Below are 14,087 nucleotides of genomic sequence, written 5' to 3' on the forward strand. Positions count from 1 at the left end.
GTTGATAGAGAAGGGAGAGGTTTTATATGACCGTCAACCCTCAAATTTTCTCAAATCACTTGGTCTGATTGCTTACTTACCCAAAGTATTTATGACAAAGCACTGTAGTAGATAAGAGCCAGCATGGTATAGCATTCAGAGCTTGGATCACAGCTCTGGAGAACAAGGCTGGAATCCCCACTCGGCCATGGAAACCCACTGGGTGATCTTGGGCATATCACACCTTCTCAGCCTCAGATGAAGACAAAGGCAACCCCCTCTGAACAAATCCTGCCAGGAAAAACCCACGATAGGGTTGCCATAGGTTGGACGTGACTTAAAGGCACATTACAACAACAGCAATTGCAATAGACAAGTGAGCAGATGGGGAAACCAGAACTAAAGAACTCAGGCATGCAAAGGAAGGTCTATATCAGGGGTAGGCAACTTGCGGCGCACAGGCCGGATGCAGCCTGGCAAGTCTTTGGGACCAGCCCCAGCCCGATCCTGCCACCGATTGCCGCCGGAGCCTTTGGCCCCTCACGTGAGGGCGTGGGGCCTTTGGCCTATCAAGAGGAGGCGAGCAAGGGGGGGGGCAAGTGGCGGGTAAGGGGGGCAATTGTCTATAGAAGCCTCAGAAACATGCATTTATATTAACATTTTTTTAAAATCAGCAAATTTTTTCACGTGACCTCCATTCGAAATTTTTTTCCTACATTTGTCCTGGTTTATTTATCTATTTAATTTTTTAAAATTTATTTATTTATTTATTTATTTATTGGCTTCGCCCCCCCCCCCCCCCAGTTGTCTGAGGGACAGCAACCCGGCCCCCGGCTCAAAAAGGTTGCCTACCCCTGGTCTATGTTATCTAAAGTCCCTAGTAGTTGCTCTGCTTGTGAGAGAGAATGCTTGGTTTTCCAACAATGATTCAGCCAAGTGAGGCAACTGCTTCAGGAATCAGATGCAAGGGTTGACCTGCCTATTCTTCCCGAGTTCCCACCCCACTCTATGCCCCTTTCTCAAAAACAGAGCTATGTCAGTCTCTTAACCTACCCTTGAACTGCCCCACTGCCCTCTAGTGTGGTGAAGGGTGTTGTACCATTATCGCTACAGTGTAGCAAATGTTCTATTCTTTGGAAAGGTAAAGCGATATCAAGAATTTACTTCCGTTTCTTTATGAAAATTAACTTGTGAAATGTTGAAAAGTCCATTTGGTAGGTTGGTTTATTCAAAATCTCCAGATGGGTGTCAGGTTGTTTTTTGGTTCTGGTGGTGTTTTATTATTTATTTCCACTTTGGGTTTTTGTTTTTAAGTTATTTATACAGATGTTGCCTTGGAACAGTTCTTGAAGTGTAGAATATAAATGTCCTAAACAAATGAATTAAAATGCTTTGTTTTTATTTACTAAAAAGTCTTTGGAGACAGAATTGAAAGAGAAGAATGAGACTTTGAATGCGATTGCCTCAGCTCTTCACAAGACAGAGTTGGAACTCCGGAATGAGGTGAGAATCAAGAAGCAGGTGATGAAACATCTGCAAAGGTTTCTGGAAAGTTTCATTGAAGGGAGGGGTACAAAATTGACTTACACCCTATCTTTCAATCAATGAGCCATGAGGAAGCTTGGAATCAACAACACATGTGTATACACAACAACACACAACCCAAGAGTTCTTCATTTCCTGGTTGATGGATAGAGCAGGTCATTCTGATGCTTTCTTGCTCTGGGAGTGATTGAAAGACAGACCTAGGACTTGTCTATACTGGCTTAACTACTCTGGTCTGCTCCTGGAGTATTCTGATCCTGGAGCTGTCTAAACATTTGCCAGCTAGTACCACCACTGCTGGCGTGAGTTAGGTCAGAAACGAAGTACCCAGTGTCGATCATACGGCTGAGCACATCATTGTGACCTCAGAAGGAATGACTTGTGCCAGCATCACTGGCTGGCACAGTGGAATGTGTGCGCAAACAGCTACCTGGCATTGCTCTGGAGTGCTAAGGTTACACCAGTTTAGTTAAGGATAGGACAGATTCAATGTGGAACTGGCTTTCCCTTGTGAAGACAGTCCTCAGTTAAATCAGGGCTTTGGCCCTGCATCGTGTAGACAGGTTGTGAAAACCAGTATATTTTGCCCATGTAGACATGCCCCCAGTTACACCTGATGTAGTTTTAGTGTCATCAAAGGAGATCATCCTCTGTGTGGGTCACTATCTTGCATTTGCTTTTTTACATTCTTTTCATTCCAGCTCTTAATTCAGAACAAAAAAGCAAAATGTGCTTCTGTTTACTAACCACTTGGGGGGAATGTTTTTATTTGTTAGATGTGTACCTTGCCCTTCTCCCCCAAATGGCAAAGTTGTTATGAATATTAAAATAAAACTAACACTGCTGAAAAGCAGTTTGCATACATGGAGTATAGAAGAGGCTACAAACAAAATAAGAAGTACTGTAATAATTTTTTTAAAAATCATTATTCTACCTATTCCTCAAACAAGATCTGTGACTGGTATTGCAGCCCTGATTTTTTTAGAGATTTTGTAACACATAATTAAGGATAATTATCTAATCTACATTAAGACAATTGAAAATTTACCAATTAAGGTTCTGTGGAGCCCTCCAGCACTTTAGATAATAAACAGAATAAAAAAAGCAAAGCAAAAAAGGGAAAGTGAGGGAGAAGACGGGGCAAGTGTTGAAGTCAAAGTCTTACTGCTATGGAAGGCAGAGACATCAAGGTGAGGTTCTACCAATACTCCAATGGTTTCAAACTGCACCCTGGACTCTTGGGATCAAAACAAACAACGATCAATCCATTATTTTTGAAAAGACAAAATCCAGCTGTTATTTCAATCATACTCCATCCTTAAATAAAACACTAGCAATGTAGAAATTTGAAACGCCAAACAGTGGCTGGTATTTTATGTCAGCTTAGCTTGCATAACTAAGGGACTAAATAGACAGGCAAAAAAAGTGCTTTCAGACTGACTTGAAGGTGTGGCGTTTAGATGACACATGCCTTGATGCCAGCAGGAAAGTACCCTTATGCAGAGAAAAGCCATTTCAAAAAGAAGCAGCTCTTTCCTGCTTCTTCCTGGCTTGAAGCCATATCAAGTGGTCATGACATGAGCTCTCCAACTGCCTTGGGAGCTGTTGGTGTGGTTGGTGGGGTTTCAATGTGGCTTCAGAAAAGGCAGCTTCAAGTCACCTTTTCCTGCCATCTGTTTCGCCCCTAAGTAACATCTCCTGGTCCAGCCCATCCAAACCTACCCAAACCTATCAGCCACACTTAGAGAAGGCGATCACCTATTCTGGAGATTGAGATAAGATACATGATGTTGACAGTTAGCTCCCACCAGTTAGCAAAGCTACAACAATCAGAACAGGGCCACATCCCAATTCCGTTTTGTAGCTTTGCTTGCTGATGGTGAGAGATGGGAACATTACCCGTGCCCCAAAACCCAGCAGAAGGACCTCCTTCTCTGAGTGAAGCAATTGTGGCAATAGTGCCACCATTGTGACTATAGAGGCATGACTACAGAGCAGTTGCAGATTTGTCACTCTAGATTACACATACTGAATGCTAGTCAGTGTTTTTTCCGTGTTCAGTCCCAGTATGGATTGGGGAAATCTGTTTAAAAATTTTAAATGATTCAAACTTGTTAGAACAAACTTTTCACAGATCTTTGCAAATGGTTGTGCCTCTAAATGAGAAAGGCCACAATTCAGAAATCATGTACATTCTCTGCAGGTAAAAGGTTCCAGCTTTAATTGTCCTGCAGTTTAGTGGGGCCTTGGTACCTGCTGGGGTTTGATTTCAAGATTCCCCCATGGATCCCAAAAATCTGTGGATGCGCAAGTCCCATTAAATACAATGGAGGACAGATCAAGTTTTGCTTTTTGAAATCTATATAAAAAATACATTTTCAAGCCATGGATGGAGAGCCAACTATACTCAGATAGATTGACCCAACAGTCTCTCAAGAGTGGCCTCCCACAACTTCATAGGTTGTCCTATTTCTTCTCCTCCTCCATTCCTTTCCCCCAATTTACAGAAAGCCAACTTGGTTGAGATGGAAAAAAACATTCAATACCGAATTGCAGCAGTTGAAGAGAAACATCGAGTCAATATGGCTACTTTGGTAGAAGAAAACATACTCCTGAGGTAGGAAAAAAAAAGTCTTCTAAAGTCCAGATAGTAAGCATATTGGAGAAGGAGGTATTAAATTATTCATAATGCAACCCTAAACATATCCACTGAATAGTAAGCCCCATTAAATGATTCGGGCTTATATCTAAGTTAGTCTACTCTATACTGTATAGGGTTTATTACTGAATAGTTTGTGATTTGTTTTCTCGGCAGAAAAAAACCCTGAACCTAAAATTATTTGAACTTTAACACTGTTTGCACTAAGAAAATCCACCATCTTTTAATTTGGGCTGGCTGGATTCTGTATCTAATTGTATTTGTACTGTTTTATTGTATTCATAATTTCCAAAGCATTTTAAATTAGTTGTTGAGTCGTGTCTTAGTTAGGGAAAAATGTGGAGAAAAATCACTCTCCATTTAAGAGTGACAGAGACATACGAAAAGTCCTGGGTGGAGCTGGTCCACTTCCCTGCTCCTCATGTCGTTAAACCAGATTCCTATTACCTGAACAGGCTAACATGATTTGATCCCATGGTTATCAATGCAAATGAGCCAAAGCTTTAATCCAGAGTGGTATCTTGTGCCAAAAGGACCTGAGGATCTAGAGAAGTGGTGGGAAGTGTGGCTCTCTAGATGTTGTTGGACTGCAGTACCCAATATTCATCATGATTAGCTATGCTGTGCTGAGCCTCCGTGAGTTGCAATCCAATACACATCTGAGCTACAAAATACAATGTTTTTAAGACTACTGGTATATCCTCAACAGCAGTGGCACAAAAATGGTGGTCCTCTAGAGCCTGTTGGACTACATCTCTTAACATCCCATACCACTGGCTATGTTGAACCATCTGGCTGTGTTGAACCATACTGCAGCATGAAAACATGCACCTTACAGTGACATTTGCCTCTGCTTTCCCCAACTTCCACCGTACCACCTCAAACACAGCAGATCTTGTCAGATTCCAGAAGCACACTCAGGGCTGACTAGGACTTGGCTGATTGCCCACTGGAGAACCCCAGGGATTGACAATAGGGTGGGGGAAGAATTCCTGCCTAAACCCTACAGAGGCATTGCTGCCAGTCAGTGTTGGCAGTACTGAGCTAGAGGGATTTGACTCAGCATAATCTTCATGTGATCTTAAGGTGCTTCACCATTCCTGCTTCACTCAGAAGCTCTGCCCAGACCTCTTGTAGTTTCTGAACCAGGCAGTTCACATATTCCTAAGTGGTTTAACATTAAAACACACTCCAAACTAGCCCTTTAAAAACCAAAGCCAGCCTTTTAAAGTTTGGAGCTTTTCAGAGTGCCCCAGTACAAAATGGATGATGGCACGATTGGCCAATATGTGGCACCACTAGTTAAGATTTTGTGGCACCTGGGTTTATTCAGAACCACCTTGGGTGTAATTCTGAGTAGTTCTGAGTATACAAGGCCTACATTTCTACCTCCCTCTCTAGTGCCCAATCTTAAGAACACAGGAAGGTTGTACTGAGTCAAGCCATTGGTCCCTCTAGTTCAGGATTGCCAGCACTGACTGGTATCAGTGCGTGACCTGATGTGCTTGGGGTGGTACAGTGAAAGCAGGGGGTAGCAGAGGCAAAAAGCACTGCAAGGGGCACATTTTATGCTGCAGCATACACTGGAATGGCACTTTCTCCTGCTATAAGTAGGACTTACATTAAAAAAAATAAATAAATTGGAAATCCCTGGGATACTTCAATACTGAAATTGAATCAGCTTCCCAGGAGGAGGATGTCCACAAAAGCCTGTATATAACTGGATATATAAAGAGAAACATAATACTTCTTCTATTCATCCACTTCCCAGGCGCAAACTTATTGAGAAGAATGAAGAGCTATACAATGAACGTACCCAAAGTACCATCTTCGGGTAATTCAGTTAAGACTACAAAGGACGTTGGTGTTTGTCCAATAGCAGGTTGGCCAGAACCTGTTTCTTCAGAAATGTCTACATTTAAAACTGAATTGGCAATATCAGTTATCAGACTACTTGCTAATATCTGTCACTATGTTCTTTCTTAACAACTACTAGTTATTCTTGCATCCCCTTTAAGACTTTCCTATTCCTAAATACAAATTGCTCTTTTATGTCCAACAGCAGTTTGTACATACAATAAACATTTTCCTGGCAGCAGCGGTAGACACGTATGGCATCTGCTTGAGGAGGAAAAAATGGAGGGGCACAGGCTGGCCAAGTTACATACCCTCCAAGGCCTATTGGTGTAGAAAAGGGGAGAATTTAGCACAAACCTACGGTTCATAATGGGGTATTAAAATACTGACTCACAGTTACGGTGATGCCTAGAAAGACATGCAGCAGTGGTAAGGAATGTGTGTTTCTCCAGACATTATTGGACTGCAGCTCTTACAATTCCTTGGCACTGGATAGATTAGCCAGGGACTAAATGGGTTGTAGGCCAAAAACATGTGTAAGATTAAAGTTGTCCAGACCTAGTCTGCAGCAAATCAAAACTTAATTTGTGTCACATTGCATTAAAACAAACATCATAATTTCGTCTTTAGTTCTTGCTTAATAGCAACATATAGGCTGGTAGAAAAGCCAGTGTGTGAGGAAATTTACCTTTCCTATAACTGTTGGGTTTTGTTTCTGCAATTTCTCTAACTGGTGGAAAAGAAAGTCTACAGTGACTACATTACACAGATTGACACTCCATGGCAAAGAGTGTTTGTTTAGGCATTCTTGCCCTAGGAACAATGAGGTTTTTACTGACTGTGTGGGCTCAGCAGTGTAATGCTCCAGCAGTGTACCTCATTCCCCATGTGTGCAACAAAACCTCCTTCCCCATGTGTGCAACTGACCTGTTTGACATCAGACAGGCATCAAAGAGGTTGGTTGCATGCTTGATGGGATTATTTTACAAGGAAGTGCTCAATATTCCCTTGCAAAATGACATTAAAAACACATGTGCAGGCATAATAGAAATTTGTATCTTCATCAGCAGAATTCCAGTCATATGTATGAGATACACTTAAATATATGGCTAATCAAGTATATTCTGATTTTTCGCCCTTCCGAGGGAATTCCCTCTGGCTTTTAAATGACCTCAGGTGAGCAGCTGTGGTCTTTCTTCAATGGTTATCTTGATAAAGCATATAGTTGGTCAATTTCCTTCTTGAGCTTTGTGTCCCTTTAATAGTTGCTTTAATTGCTCAACTCAATTTCTTTCCCACATATTGTCCTTTATTATAACAGAATGGCTGATTTAATTTCCAAATCAGGACATTCTTTCAACTATGGAAAATGGTTTCCAAACCATTCCTCTCCCTGTCAGTGGGTAGCAGGTGGCCAGTTTTTCCCAAATGGGATTTTGACAGCTTCGCTGTTAACAAGAATAATTTTAAATGTCAGTTGCTCTCACTTGACTGTATAGAATAGGGTTGGAGAATGTGATGCCTTGGAAATGTTGCTGGACTGCAAATCCCAAAAGCCAGGGGTGAGAAATGTGGGGGCATGCAGTCCGAAAACATCTAGAGGGTTGAACTTTGCCAAATCCTGGGACAGATAAGTGTTTCTTATCCGATAATACCTAGACAAAGGGCTTCAGGCAAAGGGCCATGGCAACTAAAGTAGAATCATAGTGCTTAAATTGCATAGCATGAAATAGCCCCAGGAATGGCAAAACTTCCCTACCTATCCTAAATGCTAAAATGAAGCTCCATTCTCTGATAGGCCCACTATTCACATGAGCGACCCAAAAGCTTGAGTGTTCACTAGGATTAACACACTGGCTTCCTGAGCCAATCTGGAAGCAAGGCACACAAAACATTAAGATTTGGGGGTTCAGTTATTCAATGAGAAGTGGTACTCTACTCAGGAGAAAGCAACAAACAAACAAGTTATAAAACACAGTGATTCTGATCTATTAAATTGTTTTCCAAAAATAAATCAAGCAATGTGGCAATGAAGGCATTCCCATTGCTTTTTTCTCAGAAACAAAGTATTTATTAAGGCAGTCTAGAGGCCACTTAATGTTCAATGATCCTTCTGTGGTGGTCTTGGCAGTGGCAAAAACACGTCATTTCATTCAGGATTCTGTTGGGACCCTGGGCCAAGCTGGTGCATTTTGGAAGCTCACAGTCAGGATGCAGAAGTGATGCTCTCTCTCCCTCCGGCGGTGCTTAGCAACTGATGTTTCCAAGATGTATTTTCAGGTGGAAGTTCATTGCAGAAGCCATAACCAGTGAGAGAGAGGCTTGTCTCTATTAAGTACTATGAAACTAAGTAAAATTCTAAGAAAATTCGTAAGCTTAAGCAGTTGGGACATGATTCACAGCAAACACAGTTGGCTGTAACTAAATTGACTTAAAGGGAAAAAAAATCTTGCTAACAGCTGAGCAGTTAGTGCAAGGTGAAAAGTACCTTTAAAGCATGCTAATACATGAGAGATGTACTGTTCATTTTTTTGTATCACCAGAATCAAACCCATCATATCTTGAACTGCAGCAAGCCACCTTATTAGCTGTCACTCAAAAAATCCTACAGTGGCTGCAATGGTTGGGGGGGGGTTCTATTTAGGCATGGGAAATATCAGTTTTTTCCTGAGGGTGTATGCTGGCTGTGGCATCTGTTTCTTTTGCCCTTGAGCGTCTGCACGTTTGCTTACATCAGCATTGACTTCTGTAAGGATGGACAAGATATCTTCACCCCTGAAAGGAAAGAGTTGAAAGACAAACATCATTTCTATCATAACTGCCATTAACATGTATTGTTATAATTTTGTATTCACAGTAGTACTGAATTATGAACAAACACCACATATTAAGAGTGATGGCCCTCAACCTAAATATTGTTCTTTAGAATGGTCTTGGATTTATATCCAGTGCTGGCCATTCACTAGCAGAACAAAAAGTGCGGGCAGAATGGATTTCCTATCATGGCCATGTAGCACCCAAAAAGCTAGCTGAAGTCCCCTTGTGCAACATTAGATTGAACTTTGGATTCCAAACTTGCTTCCCCAATGGCATGATCCTAGCTGAACAGAGATGATTTATATTTCAAAAGTGGAACGAAGGAATCTTATCTGTGAAGCCCACTGCACTAAGCAATGGGGGGTGGAGGGAACAGTAAAGTAAATATAGTCTGCCCTTGCCTTATGGGGGGATGTTCCAGATCCCCCCCGCATAAGGCAAAAAGCGTTTATGCCCAAGCCCCATTACATACAATGAGGCTTGTGCATGCTGTGTGGCCATGCATGTGTGGCATAGGCGCACATGCCATTCTCCCAACCTGCTGGCAGCTTCCGTGTAAGCCAGAAGCTATGCGAAGTAGTGTTCTTTCAAGATGCCAGATCCCCACTCAAGAATCATCTAGTTCTGCACTGATTTCCAGAGGTCTGATGACTTTTGGAACAGCAAACAAATGGAATGTCAAAGATAACAGTCATTCCAGTTGCTGTTGCTCACCACCAAGTAATATACTTGTCCTGTGATTTCATTGGCAGGGATAACTGCCATCCTGTTCACCATTTCTTTGCCCAATCATTTTAAAGTCATCTATGCTAGTGATAAATGATATAGTATGATGATGGAATGGCTGTGCCATGCCTTTTTTTGGCAGTGCCATGCTTTTTTTTTTAAGTGTTTTCTCAGATCACCTGCTCAGGGTTCAAAGTCCTTTAATGAGGCCTATGTATAGGTGCCTCCTGTACTGGAAGAATGCTATATTATGAAGGAAAGAGCTTTCGTCAATGTGGCACCCCAGTTAGGCTCCCTCAACTGGTTCAGCCAATTACTGTATTTTCAGCACAAGACAAAATTGTTTTTAATTTGCTTTCCGAAACAGATTTTATCTGGCAGTGTTTAATGAGATAATTGGCTATAGACTGCCTTGAAATCTGGATGAAATGGATGAAGAGTGTTAAATAAAGAAATGTATCTAATGGAATTGAAAATTGTACTAGCAGAAATTCATTCATGTGGCAAGTTTTTGTTCTCCTCCTCCACCATGCCCCCAAATCTGCTCTGGAGTGTTCTCAACGCACCTACAAGTCAATTTTGCAGGGGCATGGATGGTCTATGGAGGGAAAGGGAAATGTTATACTGACCAAAGCTATTCCATCAGCAGAAAGAACTCACTGGATTCCACCGTTTATAGTACAAAGAGCTGATGTAAAGACTGTTAAAATAAGCTACTACAGGTTGTGTCTCCCTTATCAAAAATGCTTTGGACAAGATGTTTTGGATTTCAGATTTTGGAGTATTTGCATATACCTAATGAGATATCTTGGAGATGGGAGCCAAGTCTAAGCATGAAATTCATTTATGTTTCGTATACACCTTATACACACAACCTGAAGGTTTTTATACATAATATTTTTAAAAATAATTTTGTGCGTGAAATAAAGTTTGTGTACACTCAACCATCAGAAAGCAAAGGTGGCACTATCTGAGCCACCCATGTAGACAATACTGGATTTTAGAATACAGTCGTGCCTCGCCATACGCTGCCTTTTTATAGGCGGCTTTGAGCATAGGCGCTCAAAGCCGCCGGCGCGTCGCATTCAATTGAATGGGCGCGCGCACCCATTGTGCCCCGCGTGCTGCTGCGCCGCCACGTCGCCGTGCACAAGCCCCATTGGAAACAATGGAGCTCGAGCATAGGCAGAACTTATTATATGCGGAGGGATCCGGAACAGATCCCCCGTGTATAATAAGGTTCCACTGTATTTCAGATTTCAGAATTCCAGATAAGGGATACTTGACTTGTAGTTGTACTAACCAGTTATGAATGCACATTTGATATTATATTAAAAATGTTAAGTTTAAGCAATGCAAAGGCTGATAGATATCATAAGAATTACCTTGGCACCAAGGCCCGAAGCTTGTCACACAGAGCCTGAATGTACCACGTGCCTTGATGAATATGCCTGAAAGAGAGGTAACCATCCACAGTGGCCATGCCAAGGAGAAAGTCTGCTTCTTCAGGTATACTTAAAGTCATCAACTGCAAAGAGGAAAAACCTGAAGACTGTGCATCTGCTCCAAGGTTAGCACGATTGTTGGTATCTGTTTCAAGGTAAACTGGTTGTTGTGTCTTTTCCCCTTGACATGCCTGGATGAAAAACAGCTTGGGCTTTTTTGCTAGTTGCGGACACCGTTTGGCTGTGAAGTAGGACATGATGGTCCGGATTGAAATTAAACATGCATCAGTCCCATAAATTTTTCCAGATTCACCATGAGACAGAATGCAACAAACCAGACAATCCTTGTCTTTCCAGCTTTCAGAAGATTGCCAATCCTTCAAAATATTTTCCATTTCTACTGAAGTCTTATCATCATACTTTTTCACTTCTAACCCAAGCCATGTAAATACATTTTCCAGTCCCACTGTTAAAAGAGAGGAGGGGGAAAATGAGAAAAAAAATATGAAGAGTTAATAGTAAAATACAACAAGACAAGCATACCAATTTATGCAAAATCTATATTTAAAAAAAGGTCCTGCCAGATTTCTATATAAAATAGAATAAATGAGTTTTACAGATTTTGTATGCCCCCAACTATTTATCTTTTCCAAAGCTGAGCCTTCATGCATGGGGTTCACCTTTAAACCCATAAGAAATATCACTAGGTTTTTAAGCCTTCCTCCAATTATTTTAAGCTCAGAGGAGGCCTTCCATTTTACCTTAAAGGCTTTTTTCTGGTACTACAACAGCCTGGGAGGGAAGCCAAAATACTGTATGGCAAAATTGCTGGAGGGTCTGTGAGACTGATCTTTTTTAAAGGCAATAATGGAAAACACTTTGCACTTTGGTGGGGTTGGGCAGCAATGGGATGGTGGTGTATGAGACTCAAACTTTCCCCACCTTTGCCCTAGTTCCAGTAAAAAAAAGAGAGAGAGAGAGAGAGAGAGAGACCATTCCATATGTTGATCACAACATAATATCCTTAGCTTGCTTGACCATCCAAGCTCATTCCAGTCTATAGAAAAACTAACTGAAATTGACAGGCTCCTCCCTTTTCACAAGGCTAAGGCCAAATCTTTCCTTTTTATCTTCAACAAAAATATCTAGCCCTGAGAGGGAAGAAAAAAATAATCATGGCTGATGACACATCTTTTGCTGTACAAGCTGTTCCTATTTGAATGTTATTTTTAAGCCCATAGACTAGGTAAGGTTCTCTCTCAGGCAGACCAGAAGAAAACTAAACACCTGTTCTAGACACATGTTTTCATAGCCTGAAACCACAGAAATTCTGCAGGTTAACAATTATTTTCCTTGCCCTGAATATGCAAAGCACTTTAATGATAAGTCCAAGTAATAAAGAGAGACAGGATACCCCAAGGCAAGCATATCCACATTAACCAAGTTACTTACAGGCATCTTTTTGAGATCCAGTCCGCCGGGTGAGGCCTCCTTCAAAATTGATATTATTAAAAATGAGGCAATAGCCCCTGTGCGGCCCATCCATTTTATAGCAATCTGACGTCTGTGGAATGAGTAGGAAGGTGGGGAGAACATTAGACTACATATAAAAATATGTTGCTTATCTGTAACTATTTCTTTGAGTGGCCATTTGCCAATACACACAAGTGGGTTATATCTGCAGCTGTGCACAAAACTAGGAAATTTCTGGACTCAATAGGCAAAACTTAGTTTGCAACCTTTTGGCAATAGCTCCTGCCCACCCTTATAAAGCCCCTGGTGTTCCCGCTCTTTCCTCAGTTCCTTTCGTCCACTGGCTCTTCACTGCTCCATCCTAAGATACAGCTGAGCAGCACTAACCTATGCAACCAACTCACATTCCCCCCCCCTTTTTTTTTTGAGGGATCCTTTTGGTGAACAGCAAAACGCCATCTCACTCAAAATATCTCTGGCAATAAAAATCCAGAACTGGAGGTCTGTGCACAGAATAGAAGACCCCTTTTCAACTCTGTTGGTAGCAAGCCATGATTTGTGCTACAACAAATAAAGGAGATGAATGCCATGAAGTTGAAAAGGGATATTTCAATGTTAAGAATACCAGCCACAACAAAGTTTACTAAATTAAGCAGAGTTTAAGCCAAATGTAAGGAAAAGCACTACTCATTTATATTGGGATGTTCAGGAAATTTTATGAGTGTACTTAAACGTTGTATTTCAACTGTTAGCTTTATGTGTTTTCTTTTTAATTGTGCTTTGTATTTTAGTATGTTGTGCCCCACCTTGAGGAGAGATGGAAAGAAATCTATTATTATTATTATTATTATTATTATTCAGAAGATGACAAACCTTGGCAGAGCTTTTTGATTTCTCATCTCCCATAGGCCGGGGCAAGTGGAGTTCTGAGGGGCCAGAGGCATTTCCTGCTCTGACATCTGGAAAGCAATGGCAAACATATAGGTATTTTAGAAAACATGATTTATATTACCTGCATTTACATTTTTATTTACACTTTACAATTTATGTTTATTAGAATATCCCCATAATTTTTAGGCAATAGTAACAGTCAGTAATTGCATAAAATGGTAAAATCATTCACTTTATTTTTCTTTCCTCAAATATACAACCCTTCAATAAAATATTCCAAAGCAACAAATACTTTCAATTACTAACTGGCAAGCAGCTGCCTTGCTCAGTTCCAGAGGCCTTTTGCAAACAGGAGTTTGACTAAATAAATGAAAATGGCTACTGACTTCACAGTTTAAATGGGAGGATCTTATGGAGAAAATGGGGTTTTGAAAAACAAAATAAAATCTTAAAAATTGTGACATTTACTCTGTAACCACTGTGATTTTTATTCACACTTCTTTTTCAGATTGAGATTCAAAGTAGCTTACAACAGTTAAAATAGACACAGCTAAAAATTAAGGTCATTCAAAAGTTTAAAATGTAAGTAATAAAATTAAAATCAGTTAAAAACAAAAACATTAAAAAGAAAACAACCAACAGACAATACAGCACACATGCCTGTTCCCCTCTATCAGCCTTCAAAGCCAGCATGG

General features: G+C 40.9%; 2 protein-coding genes across 6 annotated transcripts in view; one reads left to right on the top strand and one right to left on the bottom strand.

Annotated features, from left to right (window-relative positions):
• Positions 1-6,277, top strand: part of FLACC1 (flagellum associated containing coiled-coil domains 1) — a 36,191-nt gene extending 29,914 nt beyond the window's left edge. For all 4 annotated transcript variants that reach the window (XM_042475507.1, XM_042475514.1, XM_042475498.1 and 1 more), the window contains 3 exons: positions 1,393-1,482; positions 4,032-4,141; positions 5,955-6,277. In XM_042475507.1, the coding sequence (XP_042331441.1) occupies positions 1,393-1,482; positions 4,032-4,141; positions 5,955-6,021 (267 nt within the window). In that variant the 3' untranslated portion in view covers positions 6,022-6,277. The remainder of the gene's footprint in view (positions 1-1,392; positions 1,483-4,031; positions 4,142-5,954) is intronic.
• Positions 6,278-8,008: 1,731 nt separating this feature from the next.
• The window catches only part of CASP10 (caspase 10), a 26,656-nt gene continuing 20,577 nt past the window's right edge, over positions 8,009-14,087 (bottom strand). The window contains exons 9-13 of one of the 2 annotated variants that reach the window (XM_042475475.1): positions 13,375-13,460; positions 12,481-12,592; positions 10,969-11,494; positions 8,646-8,815; positions 8,009-8,587 (exon numbers count right to left, since the gene is read on the bottom strand). In XM_042475475.1, coding sequence (XP_042331409.1) covers positions 8,677-8,815; positions 10,969-11,494; positions 12,481-12,592; positions 13,375-13,460 — 863 coding nt within the window. In that variant the 3' untranslated portion in view covers positions 8,009-8,587; positions 8,646-8,676. Of the gene's footprint in view, positions 8,816-10,968; positions 11,495-12,480; positions 12,593-13,374; positions 13,461-14,087 lie in introns of both variants that reach the window. The other variant, XM_042475466.1, reaches the window with a different exon arrangement.

Source organism: Sceloporus undulatus, chromosome 1, assembly GCF_019175285.1.
Source record: "Sceloporus undulatus isolate JIND9_A2432 ecotype Alabama chromosome 1, SceUnd_v1.1, whole genome shotgun sequence".
NCBI classification, from domain to species: Eukaryota; Metazoa; Chordata; class Lepidosauria; order Squamata; family Phrynosomatidae; genus Sceloporus; species Sceloporus undulatus.